This window comes from Cetorhinus maximus, chromosome 21 (genome assembly GCF_964194155.1).
Source record: "Cetorhinus maximus chromosome 21, sCetMax3.hap1.1, whole genome shotgun sequence".
Lineage (NCBI taxonomy): Eukaryota > Metazoa > Chordata > Chondrichthyes > Lamniformes > Cetorhinidae > Cetorhinus > Cetorhinus maximus.
In genome coordinates, this window is record NC_135899.1 from 10,176,163 (window position 1) to 10,202,401 (window position 26,239).

The following is a 26,239-nucleotide window of genomic DNA, read 5'->3' on the forward strand; positions in this document are numbered from 1 at the left end:
GAGTTGGCAGTGGGTGGAGAGAAAGATTGGAGAGAGGGAGGAGGCGGAGACGGTCGAGGTTCGAGATTCTATCGCACTTTGCTCCAGAGGAACTTGCTGACGGTTATAAACTATCCAGAGAAACATGGTGTAAATCCCGATCCATAAACTGAATTCTGTTAATGATTGTAGCCGCTCACCCTAAAATATCAATTACCATAAATGTTAAGGAGTTATTTTGATAACAGGCACTGGGAAGAGCTTTAGAGCGATTCGGGCCGTCAGATTCCATTTGAATTAACCGCTAGAAAGAAAAAGACCTGCATTTATTTAGCGCCTTTCACGAAATCGTGTCGTCCGAAAATACTTGTAAGACCCAGGAAATGCATTTGGAATATACGCACTGTTGCAATGTAGGGAAACATATCGGGCAATTATTTCACAGCAAGGAACCCCCCCACCCCCCACCCTCCGCCCCACGGCAACCCCGTAGGTAGTTATGCGGTAGGGTTGAAGACAGAAGGTTTTCTGGTAATGAGTACTGTAAAGAAACAAGGGATGTGTTGAAATGGGGTGTGAATGGAGGGATAACAGCCGCCTAATGCAAAGTGAAGGAAGAAGGAAAGAAAGGGCGCAAAATGCAGGCAGAGGTTATGATGTAAATTTGTTCAACTCAGTGTTGCTGTAGGGAGCTGAGACAAAATATGAGGTGCTTTTTGTCGAGCTTGTGTTGAGTTCATTGGAAACTGTAACAGGCCAGGGACAGATACACCAGAGTGGGAGCAAGGCGGAGAATTAAAATGACAAGCAACAGGAAGCTCAGGGTCATGCCTGCAGAGCGAATGAAGCTTTTCCACAAGATGGTCACCCAGTCTGAGTGTGGTCAATGTAGAGGCAACCGCATCATGAGCACCAAGTAAAGTATAATACATTGGAAGGAGTACAAGTAAATTGATGTTTCACTTAGGAGGAGCTTTTGGGGCCTTGAATAGTGAGAAGGCAGGATGTAAAAGGCAGGTGTTGCATTTCTTGTGTTTGCATGGAAAGGTGCTGTAGGAAAGAGAGGGGATGTTGGGGCTGGAATGGACCAGAGCTTTGCAGGTGAAACAGACACTTCGGAATACTAAAAGGGGAAGGCAGTGAAATATTGTTTGGTGGTGGCATCACACTGCAGGTGGTGGAAATAGTGGAGAATGATGGTTCAATATGGAGACGAGAGGGGTGGAAGGTGAAGACAAGGAGAAATCTAGTGATGTTAGGGGAGGGAGAGGAAGAGGTCAAAGAAGAAGGGCACGAAATAGATCAGAGACGGTGGGGGGCCCTTTCAACGACGATGGAGGTGGGGGTGGGAGGGGGTGGCGGGGGGGATAGGGAGGAGAGAGGGTATCCTTAGTTGAGGAAAAAGGAAAACATGTTGTAAGAGCTAATATACATGGTTCTATTTTCTGAACAGATGAAATGGAGAAACTTGGAGAACGGCAAAGAGCCCGTACAGGAAGCGGATTGTGAGGAAGTGTAGTCAAGGTAGGCGTGGGAGTTAGTGGACTGGTGATGCATATTGTTCGTAGCCTATCTTCAGAAGGGGAGGCAGAGAAATCAAGGAAGGGAAGGGAAGAGATGGACCAGGTGAAGGTGGAAATTCAAATCAAAATAATGAAATTTATTCAGGAGACGGCAATATCCTGGAATAGGAATGAGGGAAGGAGCCTGACGACTGAAACAAGGAGTGTTCCACATCATCCACAAAATGTCAGGCATATAAAATGCACATGGGGGTAACCCATAGAAACAACTTTGATTTGCAGGAAGTGAAGAAGAAGTTGTTCAATATGAAAACAAGTTCAGCCTGGTGGAGGAGGGTGATGGTGAATGGGACCGGTTGGGCCTCCATTCCAGGGCAAAGTGGAAATCTCTCAGGCCAGCTTGATGGTGGATGGACCTGTAAAATTGGATCTCCGTGGTGAAGAAGAGACAATAGGATCTGGAAACTGGAAACAGTTGGAGTGATGTAGGGCAATGGAACAGTCACTGATTTAGGTTGGAAGAGAATCCACAAGGGGTGGGAGAAATAATGGCAAAATAGGTAGGCCTCAGTTCAGTGGGACAGGGACAGCCTGAAACAATAGATCAATGAGGGCAATCCTCTTGTAGATTTTGGGAAGGAGGGAGAAGCGGGCTGTTGTGGTTGCAGGACTATAATGCTGGAGTCTGTAGAGGGAAGATCTCCAGAGCAGATGAGGTTAGTTTTGTCCCAGATGCATTGGCTTGATGTTTGGTCATGGGGTCATGGCTTAGCGGAGGTAAGAAGAAGTTTCAGGGAGTTGGTTTTCAGGCTCTGCTAGGTGGAGGTCAATATGTCAGACAACATCAGCATCATACTTGTCAACAGGTTTTATGGCGATTTTATGACTGGGCTTGACAGAACCGAGCGCTGCAATTTCAGATGTACATAGGTTGGTGAGTGAGGGAATGAGATAATTAGAGACAGCTGATGTCACGCCAAGTTCCCTGCCAATGAAAAATATACAGCGGGTCAGAGGCCAGATGGAGGTGTCTAGGTGGAAGGAGAACATTAGAGGCGGGTAACATGTTCCACTGAGTGGCAGGAAGCTTCCTAGCAAAAGAATGAGCACAGAGTGGAGATGACGGAAGAAGATCTCAAAACGTTTCCAAGATCAAATTCATTGGGGTGTAGGTGTGTTGGGATTAAGCTGAGGCCTTTGCTGAGGGCAGATCATTCGGTGTCAGGGAGGGTAAGGCCAGAGTGCATCGTGAATACATGGTAAATGGTGAAATCTGAAGGTGAAATAGTGTTGAAGGGAAGCAAAGTGAAGGTAAGATCCTTGGTATCCTTATGCTTGAGAAGGTTGCAATCCTTCACACCCGACCAGAAGATAACAAAAATAAGTTTTTGTTCAAGTGCTGAATGAGGCAAAGGCTGAGCTGAAACTGTGGAATAGAAACACTTTGTGATTGAATAATTAGTGATTCTTCACAGAAAATCGACAGTGTCCATGGTGAATGGCGTTCAGAGGAGACCCTAGAGATTTTTATTTTATTAATTTATGGCAACTGGGTGTCGTTGGCTACACCAGCATTTATTGATCCTCCCGAGTTGCCCTTGAGAAGATGGTGGTGAACTGCCATCTTGAACCGCTGCAGACCACATGGTTTAGTACACCCACAGTGCTGTTAGGGAAGGTGTTCGCGGATTTTTATGCAACGACAGGAACGGCGACATATTTCCAAATCAGGATGGTAAGTGGATTGGAGGGGAACTTCCAGGTCGTGGTGTTCCCATGTATCTACTGCCCTTGTCCTCCTTCGTGGTAATGTGTTAAAAACGTGCCGCCAAAGGAGCCTTGGCAAGTTTCTGCAGTGCACCTTGTAGATGGCACACACCGCTGGTGCTGTGCGTCGGAGGTGGAGGAGTGAATGTTTGTGGATATGGTGCCAATCAAGGGGACTGCTTTGCCCTTGGTGTTGTCAAGCTGCTTGAGTGTTGTTGGAGCTGCATTCATCCAGGTAAGTGGAGAGTATTCCATCACGCCCCTGACTTGTGCCTTGTTGACGGTGGACAGGCTCTGGGGAGTCAGGAGGTCAGTTACTCACCAGAGGATTCATAGCGACTGACTGCTGTTGCAGCCACAGCATTTATATGACTGGTTCATTTCACTTCCTGGTCAATGGTAACCCCCTAGGACGTTGATATTGGGGGATTCAGCGATGGCAATGTCATTGAAAGTCAAGGGGTGTTGGTTAGATTCTCTCTTGTTGGAGATGGTCATTGCCTGGTAATTGTGTGGCATGAATATTACTTACCATTTATCAGCCCAGACCTGGACATTATCCAGGTCTTGCTTCATTTGGATATGGACTGCTTCAGTACCTGTGGAGTCACGAATGGTGTTGAACATTGTGTAATCATCAGCGAACATCCCCACTTCTGACCTCATGATGGAAGGAAGGTCATTTATCAGGCAGCTGAAATGGTTGGGCCTAGGGCACTACCCTGAGGAACTCTTGCAGTGCTGCTCTGGAACTGGGCTGACTGACCTCCAACAAACATAACCATCTTTCATTGTTCTAGGCATGACTCCAACCAGCTGGGAGTGTTCCCATTGACTTCAGTTTTGCTAGGGTCCCTTGATGCCACACTTGGTCAAATGCTGCCTTGATGTCAAGGGCAATTATTCTCACCTCTGGTGTTCAGCTTGTTGTCCATGTTTGAACCAAGGCTGTAATATGGTCAGGAGCTGACTAACCCTGGCGGAATAAAACTGGGCATCAGTGAACAGGTTATTGCTGAGTAAGTGCTGCTTGATTGCACTATTGGTGACCATTTTCCATCACTTTACTGATGGCCGTGTGTAGAGTGATGAGGCGATAATTGGCAGATGGATTTGTCCTGCTTTTTGTGTGCAGGACATAACAGGGCAATTTCCCATATTGTCGGGTAGATGCCAGTGTTGTAGCTGTACTGGAACCACTTGGCTAGGGTACGGCAAGTTCTGGACCATGAGCCTTCAGCACCATTGTCAGGGCCAATAGCATTTGTAGTTTCCAGCGCCTTCAGCCGTTCCTTGATATCATGTGGAGCGAATCGAATTGGCTGAAGACTGGCACCTGTGATGCTGGGGGTCTCTAGGAGAGGCCGAGATGGATCATCCTCTTGGTGCTTCTGGCTGAAGATTACTGCGAATGCTTCAGCCTTATATTTTTCCCTGATGAACTGCACTCCCCCATCATTGAGGATAGGGATATTTGTGGAGCCCCCTCCTCCAGTGAACTATCTAATTGTCCACCACCAGTCACGATTGGAATGTGGCAGGACTGCAGAGCTTAAATCTGATCCATTGGTCGTGGAGTGACTTACCTCTTTTGCTACTTATGATGTTTAGTCCTCTGTTGTAGCTTAAGTCGGTTGGCACCTCATTTTCAGGTGTGCCTGGTGCTGCTCCTGGCATGCCCTCCTGCATTCTTCATTGAACCAGGGTTATCTCCTGTCTTGGTGGTGGTGGTAGAATGGGGAATATGTCGGGCCATGAGGTTAGAGATCATGGTTGAGTACCATTTTGCTGCTGCTGATTGCTCACAATGCTTCTTGGATGGCCAGTCTTGAATTGTTAGACCTGTTCGAAATGTAACCCATTTAGCACAGTGGTAGTGCCACACATCACAATGGAGGATATCCTCAGTGTGAAGGTGGGACTTCATCTCCAACGACTGTGCAGTGACGATTCCTACCAATACTGTCATGGATAGATGCATCTGTAGCAAGCAGGTTTGTGAGTATCAGGTCAATTATGATTTTCCCTCTTGTTGGTTCCCTCACCACCTACCGCAGACCCATTCTAGCAGGTGAGTCCTTGAGGACTCGGCCAGCTCGGACGGTGGTGGTGCTACTGAGCCACTCTTGGTGATGGACATTGAAGCCCCCACCCAAAGTACATTTTGCACCTTTGCCACCCTCAGTGGTTCCTCCAAGTGCTGATTCATCAGCTGAGGTTGGGGGTTGTGACACGTGATAACCAGCAGGCGGCTTCCTTGGCCACCTTTGACCTGTTGTCATGAGACTTCATGGGGGTCGGAATAAATGTTGAGGACTTTCCGGGCAACTCCCTCCAGACTGTATACCACTGTGCCGCCACCTCTGCTGGGTCTGTCCTGCCGATGGCATAGGACATACCGAGGGATGGGGAAGGCAAGGTTTGATTCCGATGACTATTTCAAGCTGTTGCTTGACGAGTCTGTGTTGCAGCTCTCCCAATTTTGACACAGGCCCCTAGATGTTAACAAGGAAGATTTTAATAGTCGACAGGGTTGGGCTTAGATAAGTATTAGAAGCAGGAGTAGGCCATTCGGCCCACTGAGCCTTGTGGCTGATCTGATTGTAACCTCAACCTCACAATCCTGCCTACCCCCGATAGGCTTTCACCCCATTTGCCATCGTCGTTTCTGGTGCCTATTACCATGCCTTTGCATTCCTTGTTATTGACTTTTTAGCAGTTGGATACAATTGAGTGGCCTGCAAGGCCATTTCAGAGTGAACCACATTGCTGTGGATTTGGAGTCATATGTAGACTAAACCACTTGAGGAACCAGATGGTTTTCTACGGCAATCAGCAATAGTTTCATTAGACTTTTTAATTCCAGACTTCCATTGAATTCCAATTCCACTATCTGCCCTGGTACGATTCGATCCCGGGTATCCGGAGCACTGTCTCTAGGTTACTAGCCCAATGACAATACTACAAGCCACCACCAATGTGAGCTAACATGGAAGACAGGCAAATGCGTTCGCTGGCAGCAGTTCAATGGGAATGGGGTCACTGGAGCTCGGAGGAAGATCCTGAAATCCAATCTCAGTAAAAAGCTGCAGAAAATTCAGTGACAACAGCACAGCTGGAATTCAACTTAGGCGAAAGCCAATTTCTGACCAGGACCCGGCAAAGTAGCAGAATAAAGCTCAGAGACCAGATGTGCAGTGAAATATTGTTCTGACCATGAATTTATAACAAGTGACCTTAAACTTGAAGCGATTGTGTGGAAGAGCAGAGTCACGGCAGCAAATCAACACTCGGGGTGATATTGGAAATCAGTGGGGTCGTAAAGTCGTGGAATCACTTTTGCCGACTGTGAAATGACAGGGCGGATATTCTGTAACATTGAAGTCAATGAAAGTGAATATCGGGCGGAGAGCATTTAGTCTCGCTAATGTCCCCAACCTTTCCAGCATCCACAGTATTATAATTTTGTATGGATCAGACATGCTTTATTTGAATGGTCGCAAAAATCGGGAGGCTAAATGAACCGCTTCCAAAATTCCACATTGAGCTCGCTCTGTTTATCGGCATACGTGTTGCCTTTCAGGTGCGATGTTAAACCAAGGTCTTATCTGCTTCAAGCTATGTTTCGGAGGCGACAGGAAAGAGAAGCAGGGGAGTTATCCTTCTGCCCTCAAAAGAACGCCAAAAAGAACTTAGCAGGTCATTATTTTTATATTCTCTCTGTGGATCTTGCTGCATGTAAAATGGCTACTGCACTTGCGGAAATTCATTGCGGGTGGTAAGTCTCTGGGATGGTTTGAGACCCTGTCTGAACGCAAGTCTTTCATTGTCTCAAAGCACACCACCGCCACCTGCTGACAGAATCGCAGTCCTGCAGGAAACAATTCCCCAATAAAGAAATGACCTAAACCGATGACTGTCTTTGAAAGGTTCACTGTGACGCCTGCAACTGATTGAAACCCTTTTGATACAGGTGGAAACCGTGCACACGCGCAATGACTGCGATGGCGTCATGGAAACATGGATAAATGAAAATCTAAAAGTTTAACCGGACACTGGTGAGACCACATCTGGAACACTGTTTCCATATTGGTCTCCTTATTTAAGGAAGGATGTAAATGCATTAGAAGCAATTCAGAGAAGGCTTACTAGACTAATACCAGGAATGTGCAAGTTATTTTATGAGGAAAGATTGGACAGACTAGGTTTATATCCGCTGCAGTTTAGAAGATTAAGAGGCGACTTGATTGAAAGATCCTGAGTGTTCTTGACAGGGTGGATGTGGATATGATGGTTCCGATTGTGGGAGGATCTGGAATGAGGGGCGACTGTTTAAAAATAAGGAGCCGCCCATTTCAGACAGATGAGAAGATTTTTTTTTCTCAGAGGGTAGTGAGTCTTTGTAAATCCCATCCTCAAAAAGCAGTGGAAGCAGAGCCTTTGAATGTTTTTGAGGCAGAGGTGGATAGATTATTGATAAAGAAGGGGATGAAATATTTCCGGGTGTCGCCTGGAGGTTACAGTCAGATCAGCCATGATCTGTATTGAATGGCAAAGAGTCTCGAAGGCCAGCTGAGTCGCAAGGTTATGGGTTCAAGTCCTCCTCCAAAGCATGAGCAGAAAAATCAAAGCTGACACTCCGTGCACCACTGAGGGAGTGCCACATTGTCAGCGATAACGTCTTTCAGATGAGGTGATAAACTGGGGCTGCATGTGCCTGCTCTTGTTAATGAGAAATTTCACTGGCACCATTTCAAAGATGAGCAGTGTGTTATCCCCGGTGTTCTGGCCAAAATTTATCACTCAACCAACATCACCTCAACTTTTGACAATTTATATAAATGACTTGGATGAAGAGCTCATAGGTAAAGTTGCTAACTTTGCTGATGATACAAAATTAGGTCGGAATTTCATTTGTGAAGAGGACATAAGGGCACTACAAGAGACCATAGGTATGTTAAATGAATGGGTTAATATCTGACAAATGGAGGGCGCTGCTCCTGAATTGAGCTTTATCTGCTCAAACTGACATTTAAAAGGACATGCATTTATATAGCCCTTCAAGCTGCTTTATAGCATCTTTGAAGCATGGACATTTTTGAAAGGCAGGAAACAACTAATTTTATGCAAAGCAAAGTCTCAAAAATAACAATGTGATAATGGTCAGACATTCCGTGTTGTCATTGGTCAAACGAACATACAAACTCTGAACTGGGGGGAACTAGCTGCTCTTCTTTGAAAAGGTGCTATGTGACCTTTGCCACCCACCAGAGCAGGCACATGCAGCCTCAGTTTACCATCTCATCCAAAAGACGACACCTCTGACAGTGTGGCACTCCCTCAGAACTGCACGGACTGTCATTGACTCCTAGTTGGTATGTTTATTTGACCAGTGACAATGGCCATTGTCACATTGTTATTTGTTTGTGAATTTGGTTTGCATAAAATTAGTTGCCGTGTTTCCTACAACCATGACCACGCTTCAAAGTTACTTCTTTGTCTATAAAGTGGCTTGAAGTACTATATAAATGCAAGTCTTTTTAAATGTAAGTTTGAGCAGATAAAGTTCCTTTCCGGAACTAGAAAAAAATCTCGAGATATTCAAACTCTGTGTCTGGGGGTTTGGGACCTGTGGATTCACATCTCAGGCAGTGCTCCACCCACAACGAGTCCCTGAAAAAGAGGCTGCACGTCACAGAGTGTCTGAACAGGACTGTGGGACAGACCAGTGGAAAATGAGAGGGGATTAAATCACATTCCAATTGAGATTGGTATTGAAGTGTGTCCTCCTACATGAAGATCATTCCTGACAATCCAGAAGGGAAAAAATCACAGGGTGTGACCCGTGTCACAACTGACTGGGGATAGTGCGCTGTATACGTAAGCCACACTGCACCCTGGGCCACGACAAATGTGAAAAGCTTGATCAAAGCACCAAATTGCCCCAATTCTACCTAACTGTTTAATTTAGGTTAACAGAATACGAGCACCAGGTTAGTAAACTTAATAAGTAAATAACTGTTTATTAAACAAATTGCCTTTAACAAGTGGTAAAAGAAAGAAATATGAACTGTTAACTTCTAACTCTATAACTTTAACTCTACTCCTTCTTAAATCCCGCATACACACAACAAGATATAAAAGACACACAAAACCTGGATTTGAAGGGTGGGATAAAACAGTTCAATAGCACCAATCCGGAGTACAGGATTCGATGCGCCGATTTCGATTGATGTCTTCCAAATTCCTCTCAGTTATCTGTTGATGACATGAGGTCGCCTTCCAGCACTTTCAGTCTTTAGTACATTGGTTGAGAACATGCTTTTAATTGTTTTTAATGTTGATTTCCCCTTTTTCCTCGTCACAGGTTTTTTTTTATAGAGAGCAGGTTACAGAGATATGAGTAAAAATCCAGCCAGCTATTCTTGTAGAATTAATGGAATGTAACACACACAAGAGAAAGAGGTTTTAGGTGTTTTCTCTTTGCAGGCTAAGTTTCTGTTGCATTGCTACCACACAAAACCTGGTCACCTCTTCAGGAGCCAATTAAAATGTTATGGTCAGGCATAAGTCCGGGACTCCTTTCCTGCACCAAAGTCTTTCATGGCGCACTCTGTTCCAGGATAGCAACATTTTTATATATTTCTCACTCTGTTCCAGTAGACATATCTTTCAAACTGCAGCCAACATAAATGGAGAAAAATAAAAATGTTAGAGTTAACTAAAAATTTCTATATAAGGCTTCTATTTCTGCGTTCTTAGTAAAATTAAGGGTTAGCAACATTTTCCAGGCAAACCTTGTTGGCCATAAAGGTCCATGTCAGCAGGGTTCTCCAGACATACTTTGGGAATCATAACATATTAACGGTTTTGGAGACAGAGCGGAGTTGAAGATAAACAGAAAAGGATGAGAACAGATGGTTCCAGGACGAGCCAGGCTAGGACAAGATAAGGGGAGCTTTACTTGAGTAAGGGAAAATATGTACATGGGACTGGGCAACACCTGCTTATTATGTGATTATGTATTGACAAAGATTGGAATTCAAATAATGTACTGTCTACGTGACCAATAGGGTATAGAAATGTTGGCTTTCTTGTAATCAGTAGAATTCTGCGTTAGCCAGACTAAGACAGTTTCTCCCTGCGTTTGCCTGAATAAACCAATCATTAAACTATACCTGAGTCTCCTGTGGTCGATCCTTAGAAGCTACCACAACAAAGATATGTTCTTCCTGTTCGAAAGAATCCCGTCTCGGAAATGAGAGATAAACAGACATTTTATTAAGGTTGTAAAAATACAGAGTAAAGGGGGAAGGGGAGAGGAGAGGCCAATGTTGATTTGAAATAAATGACTTGTTTTATTGCAGAGAAATTCTGTGTTTCTATTGTGAATTCCACAATCTGGAACATCCGTGTCTATTTTTATTGTTACCGTTTGGCTGTTAAGCATCGCCTGGAAAGAAGCAGCATAGGAAGGCAAACCTCATGTATGGGACCCCGACACGCCTTACACAGCCCAGCGGAATTTACTTATATTCATTTCAAGGGGAGGAAAATCTGGCAGTTCCTGTCATTGGCGATAATCCTTCCCGCCAGACTCAATTCTACTCAATTTTGGAAAATACTCTCGTCTGTCATCAGCATGGGGAGAGTTCTGTCATTATCTTTAAAATAAGAGCGAGGTCATTCAGGGGTGAAATCTCGAAGCATTTTTTTAACAAAGTGCAAGTGCTGTTTTGGGTGGAGGGGTGTTTAAACTAATTTGGCAGGGGGATGGGATACAGAGTGGAGGCACAGGAGGGGATGACGCAAAGCCAAATTTGGAAAAGAAACTAAGTCTTTCTGGAAGGAAGAGCAACTATAGACCTGTTAAGGCAAGGGAATAATGCAAAGCTGGATTGCCTCTATTTTAACCAAAGTATCCTTACAAGGCATATGAATTGAGGACGTTGATTAACACATGGGAATATGATATTGTTGCTATCACAGAGACATGGTTGAGGGGAGGGCAGGACTGGTAACTCAATATTCAAGGGTTTAGAATCTTCAGACGTGACAAGGGGGGTGGAAAGAGAAGGGAGCATTGCACTATTGATCAAGAAGCCAATTACTGCAGTGAGGAGGGATGACATCTTAGAAGGATCCTCAAATGAGGGCATATGGGTAGAATGTAAAAACAAAAAGGGAGCAATCACGTTGCTGGGAGGCCTCCAAATAGTCAGGGGAGATAGAGAAGCAGATATGTAGGCAAATGTCAGAGAAGCAAAAAATAATAGGGTATTAAGAGTAGGGGATTTCAACTTCCCCCATATTAACTTGGATAGTACTAGTGTGAAAGGCTTAGAGGGGGCAGAATTCTTAAAGTGCATCCAGGAGAGCTTTTGGAGTCAGCACATAGAAAGTCCTACAAGAGAAGGGCGGGGAAAGAAGCCGGGCAAGTGAAAGAAGTGTCAGTGGGGGAGCATTTCGGGGATAGTGACCATAACTCTGTAAGATTTAAGGTAGTTATGGAAAAGGGAAAAGATGGGCCGGAAATAGAGGTCCTGAATTGAGGGAAGGCCGATTTCAAAGTAATAAGACATGACCTGGCCAAAGTGAGCTGGAGGCGTTACATGTTGCAAAGTCTACTTGTTGCAAAGTGGGAGTCATTCAAAAAGGAAGTAGTGAGAGTTCAGGGCCAACATGTTCTCGTAAAGGTGAAGGGTATGACCAACAAGTGTCGGGAATCCTGGATGTCAAGGGATATAAGGGAATGGATAAGGAAAAAAAAGGAGGCTTATGGCAGATACAGAGGGATGAAAACAGAAGAAGCCCCAGAGGAGTGTAGAGGGATACTTAAATAAGTAATTAGGAGAGCGAAGAGGAGGCACGAAGAAACAGTCGCAGGAAAGATAAAGGGAAATCCCAAGGCATTTTATAAATATATTAACGGCAAGAGGATAACTTTAGGTAGGGTTTTAAATGATTATTTTTTATCTGTGTTCATTGTGGAGAAGGACGATGTAGGTGTAGAAATCGGGGAGGGGGACTGCGTACTTGTACAAATTAACATTGAAAGAGAGGAGGTATTAACGATTTTAGTGGGCTTAAAATTGGATAAATTCCCAGGCCCAGATGAGATGTATCCCAGGCTGCTATGTGAGGCAAGGGAGAAGATTGCAAGGGCTCGAACACTAATTTTCAAACCCTCTCTGGCCGCAGGAGAGGTGCTAGAGGGCTGGAAGTCAGCGAATGTGATAACTTTATTCAACAAGGGTAGTAGGGATAAATCAGGTATCATGAATCTATTAATGTACATAAAATTTGGGAAGATATTTTTCTTTTAAAAAAGAGGTTTAGTTTGCGGGTATGTCTTAATTGCATTAAAGCCAGCTAGTCTGGGTGCTTTGATATGTACTAGTTTTGAGATGTAAGACAGATAGCATGCAGCTGCATGTTTTCAATAGAGCATTCAAGAAGTGGGGTGAAAATTGATGCCTTTCGTGCAGCTACGAAGCAATATGTTTATATTACTAATAAAATTGGTATTATGAAAGAGGTTTCATTGTTAAAAGGTGAAGTTTTGTGTGCGGGCAGAGGCAATGTAAGATCAAAAGGCAGCTGCAAGCCTCCAACTGGCTCCACCTAAAAAGAACCTCATTTTGAATTCGTGAGGTAAAAATACTTTGCCTGGTGTTTGGTTAAGTCTATGAATTGCTATTGCCTTAATGGAGATTAGTTTGGGAATTTGTTAAAAAGATATGATAGTAGTAATTTGTAGCCATGTGTACGTATAGTTTAACCTGCGTAAATTAATAAAATGTTTCATATAGTTTAATGTAAAACCTCGAGAACTAGTGGTCTGATTCCTGAGTTTAGAGTCGCTTCTCAAACATAACACTTAAAATTATTGGTTATGACCATTGTTTAAAGATTCCTTCTGGGATTTTAAAAAATAACTCCACTTTACCAACAGCCAGTAAGTCTAACATCAGTGTTAGGGAAACTATTGGAAAAAATTCTGAGGAACAAGATTAAGCTCCACTTGGAGAGGCAGGGATTAATCAGGGATAGTCAGCTTGACTTTGTCAGGGTAATACCATGCCTAACAAATTTGATTGATTTTTTTAGAGGAGGTGACTAGTTGTGTAGATGAGGGCAGTTGATGTAGTCTACATCGACTTCAGTAAGGCTTTTGACAAGATCCAGCATGGGAGAATTGTCAAGAAGGTAAATGCCCATGGGTTCCAGGGCAATTTGGCAAATTGGAACCAAAATTGGCTTAATGGCAAGAGGCAGAGGGTGATGGTCAAAGGTGTTTTTTTTTGTGATTGGAAGCTTGTGATGTACTGCAGGGATGGGTGGTGGGACCCGTGCTGTTTCTAGTGTACATTAACGATTTAGATGTGAATTTAGGAGGTATGATAAGCAAGTTTGCAGATGACATGAAAATTGGTGGTGTCATAAACAGTGAGGAGGAAAGCCTTAGATCACAGCGCGATATAGATGGGCTGGTAAGATGGGCAGAGCAGTGGTAAATGGAGTTTAATGCTGAGAATTGTGAGGTGATGCATTTTGGGAGGACTAACATGGCAAGGGAATACACAATGAATGGTAGGAACCTAGGAAGTACAGAGGGTCAGAGGGACCTTGGTGTACATGTCCATTGATCCCTGAAGGCAGCAGCACATGCAGATAAGGTGCTTAAGATGGCATATGGTATAGTTGCCTTTATTAGCCGAGGCATAGAATATAAGAGCAGGGAGGTTATGTTGGAGCTGTATAAAACGCTAGTCAGGACACAGGCGGAGCACTGTGTGCAGTTCTGGTCGCCACATTATAGGAAGGATATGATTGCACTGGAGAGGGTGCAGAGGAGATTCACCAGGATGTTGCCTGGGCTGGGGAGATTCAGCTGCGAAGACTGACTGGATATGCTAGGGATGGCTTCCTTAGAGCAGAGAAGGCTGAGGGGGGACCTGATAGAGGTGTGCAAAATTATGATGGGCATAGATAAGGTAGATAAGAAACCCTTTCCCTTAACAGAGGTGTCAATTGTCAGGGGTCATAGAATTATGTTAAGGGGCAGGAGGTTTAGAGGGGATTTGAAAAAAAACATTTTTATACAGAGGGTATTTGAAATCTGGAACACAATGCCTGAGAAGGTAGTGGAGGCTGGAAACCTCACAACATTTAAGCAGTAATTAGATGATCATTTGAAACGCCATAGCATACAGGGCTATGGGCCAAGCGCTGGAAAATGGGATTAGAATAGATCGATCCTTGATGGCCAGCATGGACACAATGGGCTGAAGGGCCTGTTCGTGTGCTGTATACCTCTATGACTCTTCTGCAGTGCAGTTCATCCAATTTTGCCACAAGTCCCTAGATGTTAGTGAGGAGGATTTTGCAGGTTCACAGGGCTGATCTTGTCATTGTCATTTCCAGTGCCCAGGTTGCTGCCAGGTGGTCTGTCTGGTTTCATTCCTTTTTCTAGACTTTGCAATGGGACTGAGTGGATAACTAGGCCATTTCAGAAGGCATTAAGAGTCAACCATGTTGCTGTGGATATGCAGCCAGCAGACTACAGATTTTCTTGTGTAAAGGTATTAGTGAACCAGGTGGATCTTTTTGACAATTGACAATGGTTTAATGGTCACTATTACTGAGGTTAGCTTTTTGATACCAGATTTATTAACTGAATTTAAATTCCACCAGCTGCCTTGCTGGGATTCAAACCTGTATCCCCACAGCAGTAGCCTGGACCTCTGGATTACTAGTTTGTTGACATTGACACTATGCAACCACCTGACCCACTCACCCACTCACCCCTCACCCTGAGTACGCACCTTACTCAAACAGCCCGTACTTTCTAAACTCAGACCATAGCGCCTAACATCAGATGTGATTCCACGATTGGGCAGCACTTACTGAACAAATCCAATTACACTACACTATTACATGAACAACCAATTCAAGAATAACAGTCAGGCTTGTAATGGGACTCACTTACGCTTGCCAGAAGCGACATAAAATCACACACAGGGCTCTGCCCTCTGTAAACAAAAAGAACATGTCCAAACATTGCACCTTTTTCAATTGAACAAAAGTTCTTTTTCGGTGAGCAAGAAGTCCCTGGGGGTATTTCCCATGACAATGCCTCAATCAATCTCAGTTGACTTGCCTGGTTTGAATTTCAAAAAAGGTTTGGACAGAACTGTTCCCTCGCACATTCACCATGGCAATGTCTCGACCGATGAGTGTCCACTTGCTTACCAATCAGTCCCTTTTTGCCATGAAGTATAAATTGTTGTTCCATTTGAAATTTAGTATTCTTGAAATTCTGTCCTGATGAGTTCAAGGCAAAAAGAATCGACAGCATGTCTCTTTTTGCAGCAATAATCCAATTCTACACTAACAAGCAACTATTCGTACACTCAGAGTTCTTCCTGCATTTTTAAAAAAAAAGCTGGCCTCAGGTCCCTCCGAGGGATCCCTTGAGTAAAGGCCTAATTTCTGTAGTTGTTTGCAAGGACTGAAAACAGCAGACAATCCACTCCATCATCTCTCCAGACTTCCTCTGTTACCAAACATTCAAACCTCAGGTTGTCAGCTGACACTGGAGTCGTGGCAGGCGTTAATTGTATTTCATTGGCAATGCTTGGACCTGAGTCATGAGGTCATTACAGACTCCTGAACTCATAATGCAGGCAAGACTTTCCTGTGCACTACTGAGGGAGTGCTATATTACAAATATAGGAGAATGTGAACTTTTCCCTCCCCAGAAGATCTGTATTTGGATGAGCTGATAAATCGATGCCCGTTCTACGCCCTCCAGTGGACAGAAAAAAAAACTATAGTATTATTCGAATATGAGCAGGGGAATTATGCCCGGCACAAAAGCAAATACCACAGATGCTGCAGGTCTGAGATACAAACAGAAAATGCTGGAGGTATTATTTCATCATGTGTTAACAAAAACCTGTTTCTCGAGCTCTTTCCTTAGCAACTGTCTCTGGCTCCATCTACACCATGTGGATTCAAATTGAGATTCCATCCTCTGTGTTTGGGATCTATCCAGCATTATGGATATCTCTCAGACATTCAGACTTCCTCGAACTGATGTTCTCCCCACATCATAAGATCATGTCATGTGTCTCAATGTCATGTGTCACCATGTGCACACTCTCAATGTTTCTATGAAGAAGCACTGACTCATTCTAACTCAAAGGTGTCCTACTCCACTGTTTCTTTTTATCCTTGCCTCATTCAGACGTTGAACATGTTTTTTTTAAATATTCCATTTAGGTGTGAAGGATCATAACGTTCTCCACCTTATGGATACACACACCCTCCGGATTATTCCTTCACTTCCCTTCCCTCTGACATTACTTCCACTTTGACTCTCACCACTTACCAGGGATTCACAATACAATCTGACCTTACTCTCTCTGACACTGAACGATCTGTCAAAGGCCTCAGTGTCATCTTTGTACATTCTCAACTCTATTAATTTAGAACTCAGCAACACATTAAGCTCTTCTTCAATTGTCTCTGCTTCCTTGCTCACTTATTTTGTCAGGAGAGTTCCTGCCAGTCAGCGGACCCTTCTACCCATCCAATGTTCCCCTCCACTTGGACCCCTCTCTCTGGCCTCTTATCTTCTCCAGATCTTTTCATTGACAACTGCTGACGTGACATCACTCTCACTCAACGTATCTCCCTCTGAAATTGCAGCACTCCCTTCTGTCAAATCCGTTCATAACATGGTCATTAAACCTGTTGACAAGTGTGATGCAGATGTTGTCTGACATACTGGCCTCTACCAACAGAAGTAAAATGACAACTTTATGGCACTTCTTCATACCTCCTTGGGCCATGATTCCACTGCCAAGCATCAAACTAATGTAGCTAGAATGTCATTGACCTCATCTCCTCAGGAGATCTTCCCTGCACATCTCCAAACTCATAGTGCCCCAGGACGGAATAGCCACCTCTACCTTCAAAATCCAGAACAGGATTGCCCTGCTTAATCTGTTGTTTCAGCCTGTTCCTGCCACACTGAACATATTTCTTCCTATTTTGAATCGATTCTTTCTCCCCCTTCCCTGTTCCATGTTACTTACATTGTGACTCTTCCATTTTCCTTAGATCACTTCAGCAGTTTCCAGTTTCCTGAGCCCAACCAACTCTTTCTTTGACCATGAATGTCCAATCCGTCTACATGTCCGTTCCCCACCTGGATGGTTGTAGTAATATTCTTTACCCTTCACTTCATCTCACACCAGTACACAGTTATTTGCTTGAATGTTTTTATGCATTGATAAGTTATTAAAACAATAACCTGATATAATCACAATGTCAACAGCAGAAAATGTACTTCATACATCCACTTGTTCTTGGACTGGAGGCCAAAGCAATCTGCATCCGCAACTGCCCTCCTCCACTTGGCTGAAGCTATCACATTGAGCAAATATTGCTTCAACTCCAATCATTTCATGCTAAGAAAAGGTGTTTCCATGTGTCCCAGATATGTCTGACTTTTGTGGGGTATGTCCAACACTACTTGTTCCAATCCTACACATGTCCCTTCACTCAATCCTTTTTTCTTTTGGAGTATTGACTAATTTATCAGCGCTGCTCCCTGATCTTGCCCTGAACCAGAAAATGTAATTGGCTTTGATTTGAATTTCCATCCATTTCTCACCATCACCGGTCCATCTCCTCCCTTCCCTTCCTTGACTTTCCTGTCTCCATTTCTGGGGACATGCTGTCAACAATATTCATGATAAACCCACTGACTCCCACAATTAACTTGACTACAATTCCTCAGATCCCACTTCCTGTTAGTACTCTGCTCCATTTTCCCAGTTTCTCCATTACACCTGTTCAGGCAATGCAACTCTGCATAATAGCACTTCCAATAACAACTGAGAATTCCCTCCCACTGTGATTGTTAGGTCCCTCCACCTTGTCTGATCTATTTCCAGCGCGTCTGTTCTAAACCCTTTCTCTCTCTCTCCCAACAATGATTGAGTCCTCATCTTCCACCCCACCAGCCTACACATTCAACAGATCAACCTCCGTCATTTCAACCATCTCCAACATGACACCATCACCTGACCTCGTCTTTCAGCATTCCAAAGGGAGTGTTCGCACTGCAATGCCCTGGTTTCCTTCTCTGTCACCAACAACACACTCTCCATTTCTTGAAGGACCTTTCTATTCAAGCACAGGAAATGCTTCACGTTTTCCTTTACCTCATTGCGTCTCACCATCAAAAGCCACAAATATTCCTTCCACTGAAGCAATGATTTGCTTGTACTTTTTTCAATTTCGTATGCTGTGTTTCCTGCTCACGATGCAGCAGCCTCTACATTCTACAAAGCAAAATGATTTGCGGAAGAATTCCATTCAGTCCGCAAGAATGACTCTGAGCTTCCTATTGCTTGTTATTTTATTTCTCCACCTTGCGCCCTCTGGCCGTTCTGCCCTTGGCTAGCTACAGTGTTCCAATGAAGTTTAACACTTGCTCGAGTAACAACACCTCATCTTTTGACTACACACTCTACTGCAACACTGAGTGAAACAATTTTAGATCATAACCTCTGCCTCCATTTCATATCTTTAATTATCTATTTAATTTGCAGATTGGTGCTATCCCAACATCCACGTCCAATTTGAACACATCTTTTGCTTCTTTACCCATTACCACAAAACCTTTTGTCACTTAATCTCTCCTATCTTTGAGCCCATTGCAAAACTCTTTGATCCCCCTTAGAACTTGCACTTACTTAAACTTATTACATTTTTAATTTTAATAAAAGTAGAAAGTGTGCAAAATGTTCTGTATATTCAGCAGCACTTATGGAGAGGGAAAGAGTTAACATTTTCAGAAGAAGAATCATATTCGACTGAAACATTAACTAACCATGATGTGCTGGGTATTTGCAGTATTTTCTGTTTTTATTTTGAGCATCTACAGTACTTTACTTTTATTTTACCATTCTATCTTTTTTCATTCCCGATGAAGGGTCACCATGGTCCTGAAACATTATTCTGTTCCTCTCCACAAATGTTGCCTGATTTGCTGAGTATTTCAAGTATTTTGTATTTTGTATTTCAGAATTCCCCTGATGCCATGGCTCATATTAATTCATTGAGCAGTACAGAAAAAAATTGATGTTCTGCTTCTTTATTTCATTGCTGTTTGTGAGAGCTTGCTGTGCTCAAATTGGCTGATATACATTGCAACAGTGATGTTAGGAACTAAAGATTGATTTTAGTAAATTATGTGGCTCTTTGTATGTGTTAGGAGTAAGCTATAGCTTTAAGTTTATTTATTTTTTCTTTGTGGGATAAAAGGTGAAAGCTCGGTCTAATTTCATGTAAGAGTGGAGCCAGCAGGGCCAGAGCTTTGTTTCTATACCTGCATTTTAATGAGGTTTTACGACCCTTGAATTGGATTAGGAAAGTTAAAACATAGTAGAAAATTTGTGCTGTTGCCTCGCAACAGAAGGCCCACAGAGAGACTGGGAGAAACAGAAAGCAGTTTAAGTTCAGTTGGTTTGTGAATACCACAAGGTGAAGACAGAAAGACCTCAGAACAAAAAAGAAATGTTGAAAAATCAGGGAGTGGGCCAAGAAGGCTTTCTCGTCAATGAAAAAGAAGAGGGGTCTGAAAAAGGTCCTTTTCAGCTTAGTTAAAGTATGGCGCAGAGAAACGGCTCCAAATTAAAGAGACAGAGCTGCAGGAAGCAGACTTAAAGCTTGAAGCCAGAAGATCCGAGGAGACAGCCAAAGGGAGGTGACTCCTTACTAAGAGCCTGTGAAGCAGTGGTGTTCTGTTTGCATGGCGGAGTATCTGGGAGAATGTGTGGAAGGCAAAGCTTTAATGCACATTGTGATCAAAGGGAGAGGAACATTGAAAGGAGAGATTGAAACCCTGGGGTGTGGATCCTTGTTGAAGATGTGTCAGAGAAATTATCACTTGAAAGAAGATTCCAAGGTGAGTTCTTCGAGTGTAGAGATTGCAAACCCTCATGTGATAGACAGAGTTTCAGTGAGACCTGTTGGCTCACAGTGTGACCAGTATCTGCGGGGAGTTGATGTGAGATCAATAGAATCTCCTTTGGGTGGCATCTGTCACTTAGCTTCAGAGTGTGGTGTGCCTGACCATTAGTTAACTATTGATTTACATGGATTGTAAACTTACTATGAACATTAGAGTATCAGATGGATCTTGTAACTTGTACCAAAGTTAAAACTCTGTATATGTGTGAAAGGTATGACTGTGGCTCAAGGATTAGTGCAATATAGTAACCTGTGCTTGTTTAATAAATGTTTTATTCTTATGTTAAAATTTTGTGAGCAGACTCTGTGACTCTGTTCAGAAGCCGCCCTCCACGTTTCTAAACAAACATTGTAAGTTCGGAGCTATCAAGCGAGGTTCCATCCAGGGATTGGGTGACTATATTTCAAAAGTATTTCGCGCGTTCTAAAGCGCTTCTGGATGACTCGGCATCATGAATGGTACTATATAACTAGTCTTCATTTTCCTTCCAGCATTTTTTAACCTTTATTCATGGGATGTGGGCATCGCTGGCTGGGCGAGCATTTATTGCCCATTCCAAATTGCCCTTGTTCAGTGGGCATTTAAAAGCCTACCACATTGCTGTGGATCTGGAGTCACGTGTAGGCTGGATTTCCTTCTCTAAATGGATTAGGTAACCAGATGGGTTTTTAGGCAGTGGTTTCATGGTCATTCATTTTATTCCAGATTTTTTTCTTTGAATGCAAATGTCATCTTCTACCGTGGTGGGATTCGAACGCTATCGCCGGCGCAACACCCTGGGTCTCTGGAATACCAGCCCAGAGATAATATCACTATGCCTCTGCCTCCCCACTTAGCCCAGTCGAACTTGACCTAAATATCTCGGCACCTGTTATCGAAAATAACTCATTGACATTTCTGGCTCTTTCTGCTTTAAGGTGAGAGGCTGCAATCATTAACAGAATTCAGTTTATGTTTCTGGACCTGACGCCGTGTTTGTACTTGACAGCGAGTTCCCCTGAAGCAAGTGCAATGAAATATCGATCTGCAGATTTCCGCCTCCTCCCTCCCCCTTCTCTCACTTCTCCCATTACCAACACTCCATGAAACTTTACCCTCTCCGACAGCGTTCGGCCATTCTTTTCCATACTCCACACCCGTGTATCTTTCATACCGCCCTGTGTCTTGTTTGTCCGTGTGAATGCCCACCGGGCACAGACTAGTATATACTAATAATTCCCTGAGTGTTGTAGTGACCTTCGTCGGCAGATCCATGAACTGAAGGTGTGCAGCACCTGAGTAAGATCGAAACTGAAATCAATTTGAATCAGCAATTGTCAAGTGCGAACATGGATTCTAGAGAGGATGGAGAGAATTTCAGAGGATTTAAATTGTCCCATTTGTCTTGATTTCTTCATCTACCCGGTAATAATAGATTATGGACACAACTTCTGCCGCTCCTGCATCACCCAGTGTTGGGAAAAGAAGGAGATAAACTCCTGCCCGGAATGTAGAGAGGAATTTCCGGAAATAAACCTCAGGGTAAATCGGGCCTTAGCAAATCTGGCCGAGAAAGCTCGAAAATTAAAGTTGAATCCGAAAGAGAAGGAAAGTAAACTTCACTGTGAAAAACACCAGGAAGAACTGAAGCTGTTTTGTGAAATTAACAAGAAATGGATCTGTCTGATTTGTGGAGATTCGCGGGAACACAGAGAGCACCGCTTCCTGCCGATCGATGAAGCTGTTGAAATCTACAAGGTAAAAGGGAAAATATTTTACAGGCTGATGATTTTGCGAGATTCTTACGGTTTCACTATTTAATTCTGGTATTTTCTCCCTAAATCTCTGGATCGACTGAAATTGTCCTTATTTTCTGTCACACGGAAGAAATCAGAGATTCTAGAAACGGAACAGAAACAGAAGCGGAAGATTTCGGAAGTTAGGGTAAGGTCCCTGTGCTGATTTTCCGGCATCTCGCTTAGTCTAGTTCCCTTTATCGCGGGGCATTAATTATGTTTCACATTTCATTTGTTAGAAACAATCGAGCAGTCTGCAGACCCGCATAACATCCGAGTTCACTAAAATGCACCAGGTTCTCACTGAGAAAGAGCAGCGTTTACTCAGAGATCTCAAGGAAGAAGAGTAGAGGATTCTAGAATCAATGGAGAAAAACTTTCGAGAGATTCAGAAGAATTTAAATTCGATTGAGGAGAAGCTCTCAAATTTGCAGAAACAGATGGAGCGAAAAGACGAGCTGATATTTCTGAAGGTGAGGGAACAGATTGAGGGTCGGTTCAGTCAGTGCAACTTCACACCGTCAGATAAAGTCTGCGGACAAGAGTGAAATAAATGTAGTATATACTGAAAAAAAGCTATGGAACTGAACTGAATTCATGTCTATTCAGGTCGGTTCTGCTGTTGTCGCCGAACTATTCCCACACTGTCTGCAGAATCCCTGGAAAACCTGCAAACTCCCGGGAATGAGTTGTCGCGATTTTTAAATTTTGTTTCCCACTATTTCCGTGTTGCCCCTGATTAATGTTCTGCTTGAACACCTGTTACATTCCACTTCCAGCTCCTGACGAGTGTGTGGTATAGTGATGCTTGAGAGTCACTGTGTTTGTGACAGGAACTGACTTTGAGATCCAGTGTGTGACACAAAGTTTAGACTTAAAAACATAATCCTATCAGCAATCCACAGGGTGACAAGTCGGCTTATCTTGCCTGTGCTCATTTAGTGGATAAGTTATCAAATTCGTCCTACCCTGCTCTTTCCCCCGATAGAGGTGAACGTTTCACTTCGTGGAGTAGGCTTGGCCTCTACTCATTGGACTTTAGAAGAATAAGAGGCGACCTAATTGATACATATAGGATTCTTAGGGGGCTTGACAGGGTAGATGCTGAGAGGTTGTTTCCCCTTATAGAACATTCTAGGACCAGAGGGCATAAGGTTAGCGTAAGGGGTCGCCCATTTAAGACAGAGATGAGGAGGAATTTCTTCTCTCAGAGAGAAGTGGACCTGTGGAATTCTTTATGGCAGAGGGTTGTGGAAGTTGGGTCGTTAAGTACATTCAAGGCTGAGTAAGACAGATTTTTAATCAGTAAGGGAATCAAGGGTTATATGAAAAGACAGGGAAGTGGGTTATCAGATTAGCCATGATCTCATTGCATGGCGGGGCAGACTCGATGGACCGAATGGCCTACTTTTGCTCTTACGTCTTATGGTCTGATGGTCTTATGGGTGGGGACATGAAGTCCCAGAGTAAACTTCAGTCCCATTTCCAGACGACTATCGCTCCATTTACTCCAGCCGGAGGCTCTTAAAATCACCCTGATGAATCTGGAATGGGCGCTGGAAGGATCCAGACTCTGGAGCAATTTGTAAATAAAACAAACAACATGTTTAGTTTTGCTTCTTGGATTTAATGATGAACTGTGTCCTTTTTGACAAAAAAAACCTGCTTCCAATCCAGTGGTTCTCAGGTATTTTTGTTTGAAAACACAATTTACAAATGTAATCATGGACACCCAGTGTAAATTATAATGCTATATAATAGCCATAATATGAACAGGTTACATGCACAGAGAACTTTAATGATGTTTTTAATAAAACAGGTAAACAGACAATCCAGAGATAAATGATAACTTTAAGATAAAAGCAAAACACTGCGGATGCTGGAAATCTGCTCCAACTTTACCTCCACTAACATTCTAGTGCAGCAAATTAACTGATTTTCATGCGGTTAAACATTATCTGTTAAGGGCAGAGAAACCCGATCAGTTCACACATCATCTTCAATACAGACGGACTGTCAAATCACTACTCTCAGCAATCTCACATCATTTACATGTTTAAACGGTCTCAAGGCAACTTCTTTTACAGAACTGTACAAACCCAGTCCAGTTTCTCAGTGTTATATAATCACTCAAGTAGGTTCGGTTATTGAAACACGGTGACAGTTTGGATTAAGTCAAACTGACAGTTTTATCACGATTATAAGAAACAAACCAACTAGAGATTAATATAAACAGAAAATGATGGAAATACTCAGCAGGCCAGGCAGCATGATAACGGCACTTGCTCACTGCCTGAGCCCAAATTGAAGGACAGCCGAGGATCACAGCAGCAGCTGGTCTCCCACCTCCCCTCCCCTCCCCTCCGACCGAAAGGAAATGTCAGACTCACCGTTGAAAACCATGACAGCCGAAATGTCCATCACCGTGAAGAAGGGAGAGAATTCGGGAGGTTTGGGGGTGGAAATCTTGACAGCTGCTTATGCAGGAATAACACTAACTCCTGGGAATTTATACAAAGCGGGGAGCTTGTTATTTCCCCCACTTCATTTCTTTTTATTTAAGAAATTATTTCCTGGACCCTCTGGAAAGACTCGCCGGGCCCCAGTCTGAGAATCACTGAACTGATTCATCTCAAACACGCTGATGTTCCACCACCTTCCGCCTGTGGAGCAACATTACAGGCAGGAAGGTCACCGGGTTTCTGCAGTTCACAGCTCATTCTACCCAGTAAGTTCCTCTCTACAATTGAGCTTCTATTTGTTTCTTCTCTCCCCCTCCTTCTTTCCCCCAGCCCTACAGAGGTCCTCACTGATCTTTCAGGGACCCCCAGCCTCCCCACACACACAGCGACCCCCCATCCCGAACATACACACACAGGACCCCCACGCAAACCCCCCCCCCCCCCCACCCCCCCCCACCCCCCCCAGACACACACACACACACACAGGGACCCCAAACCCAAACATACACACAGGTACCCCTACCCCACACAAACAAGGAACACCACCCACCCCATACACACACACACACACACACACACAGGGACACACGCTCCACCCTCCCCCCCCACAACACACACACACAGGGACCCCCACCCACCCCCCACAAACACAGGGACCCCCACCTCTCTCACACACACAGGGACCACCACCCCACACACACACACACATAGGGACCCCCATCACACACACACACACACACACGCACAAACACACACACACACACACTGGAACCCCCACCCCACACACACACACAGGGACACCCACACCAAACACACACACAGGGTCCCCCACCCCAAACACACACACACACAGGGTCCACCACCCAACACACACACACAGGGAACCCCACCCATGCACACAGCGACCACCACCACCCCCACACACACACACACCCAGGGACCCCCACACACCCACCCCCCCCACACACACACAGACACACAGAGAGCCCCACCCCAGCCCACCCACCACACACACACACACAAGGACCCCAACCCACCAACACACACACAGGGACCCCCAAAACCCCCCAACACACACACACAGGGACTCCCACCCGACCCACACACACACAGGGAACCCCCCTCACACACACACACAGACGCACAGCGACATCACACACCCCCCACACACACACAGGGACCCCCACCCCCCACACACACAGGGACCCCCACCCCACCCACACACTCACACACACACACACACACACACAGACAGGGAAACCCCCCCCCCCCACCACACACACACACAGGGACCCACATCCCCGAGACACACAGAGGGACACTCTCCCCCACACAAACAAAGCGACACCCCACACACACACACAGGGACCCCCACATCCCCACCCCCTCCCTCCCCCCCCTACCCCACTCACACACACAGGGACCCCCACCCGACACACACACACACACACACACACACACACACAGGGACCAAACCCCCCCCCACTCCCACACACACACACAGGGACCCCCACCCCACACACATTCACACAGGGACCCCCACCCCACACACACACACACACACACACACAGCGGCGCCCGCTCCCTCCACCACACTCACACACACAGGGACCCCCACCCCCTCACCACACACTAACAGGGAACCCTGCCCTCCACACACACACACACACACAGGGACCC

The 26,239-nt window shown here is 44.5% G+C and overlaps 1 protein-coding gene and 1 long non-coding RNA gene across 2 annotated transcripts in view; one reads left to right on the forward strand and one right to left on the reverse strand.

Annotated features, from left to right (window-relative positions):
• Positions 1-26,239, reverse strand: part of LOC144695676 (uncharacterized) — a 306,135-nt gene that overhangs the window by 110,480 nt on the left and 169,416 nt on the right. The gene's annotated exons all lie outside the window — the stretch shown is intronic.
• LOC144695439 (zinc-binding protein A33-like) lies at positions 21,667-22,665 on the forward strand. Its single transcript, XM_078566326.1, has 3 exons — positions 21,667-22,059; positions 22,189-22,245; positions 22,337-22,665. Exons 1-3 carry the CDS (start codon positions 21,667-21,669, stop codon positions 22,445-22,447), a joined length of 561 nt encoding a protein of 186 aa, XP_078422452.1. The 3' UTR covers positions 22,448-22,665.

What these genes read in the sequence shown, in the direction of transcription:
- LOC144695439 (XM_078566326.1), top strand. Translation starts at nt 21,667, where the DNA reads ATGGAGAGAATTTCAGAGGATTTAAATTGTCCCATTTGTCTTGATTTC. An exon ending in AAGCTGTTGAAATCTACAAG is followed by an intron (nt 22,060 to 22,188) that starts GTAAAAGGGAAA and finishes GTCACACGGAAG; the next exon opens with AAATCAGAGATTCTAGAAAC. An exon ending in GGAAGATTTCGGAAGTTAGG is followed by an intron (nt 22,246 to 22,336) that starts GTAAGGTCCCTG and finishes TTCATTTGTTAG; the next exon opens with AAACAATCGAGCAGTCTGCA.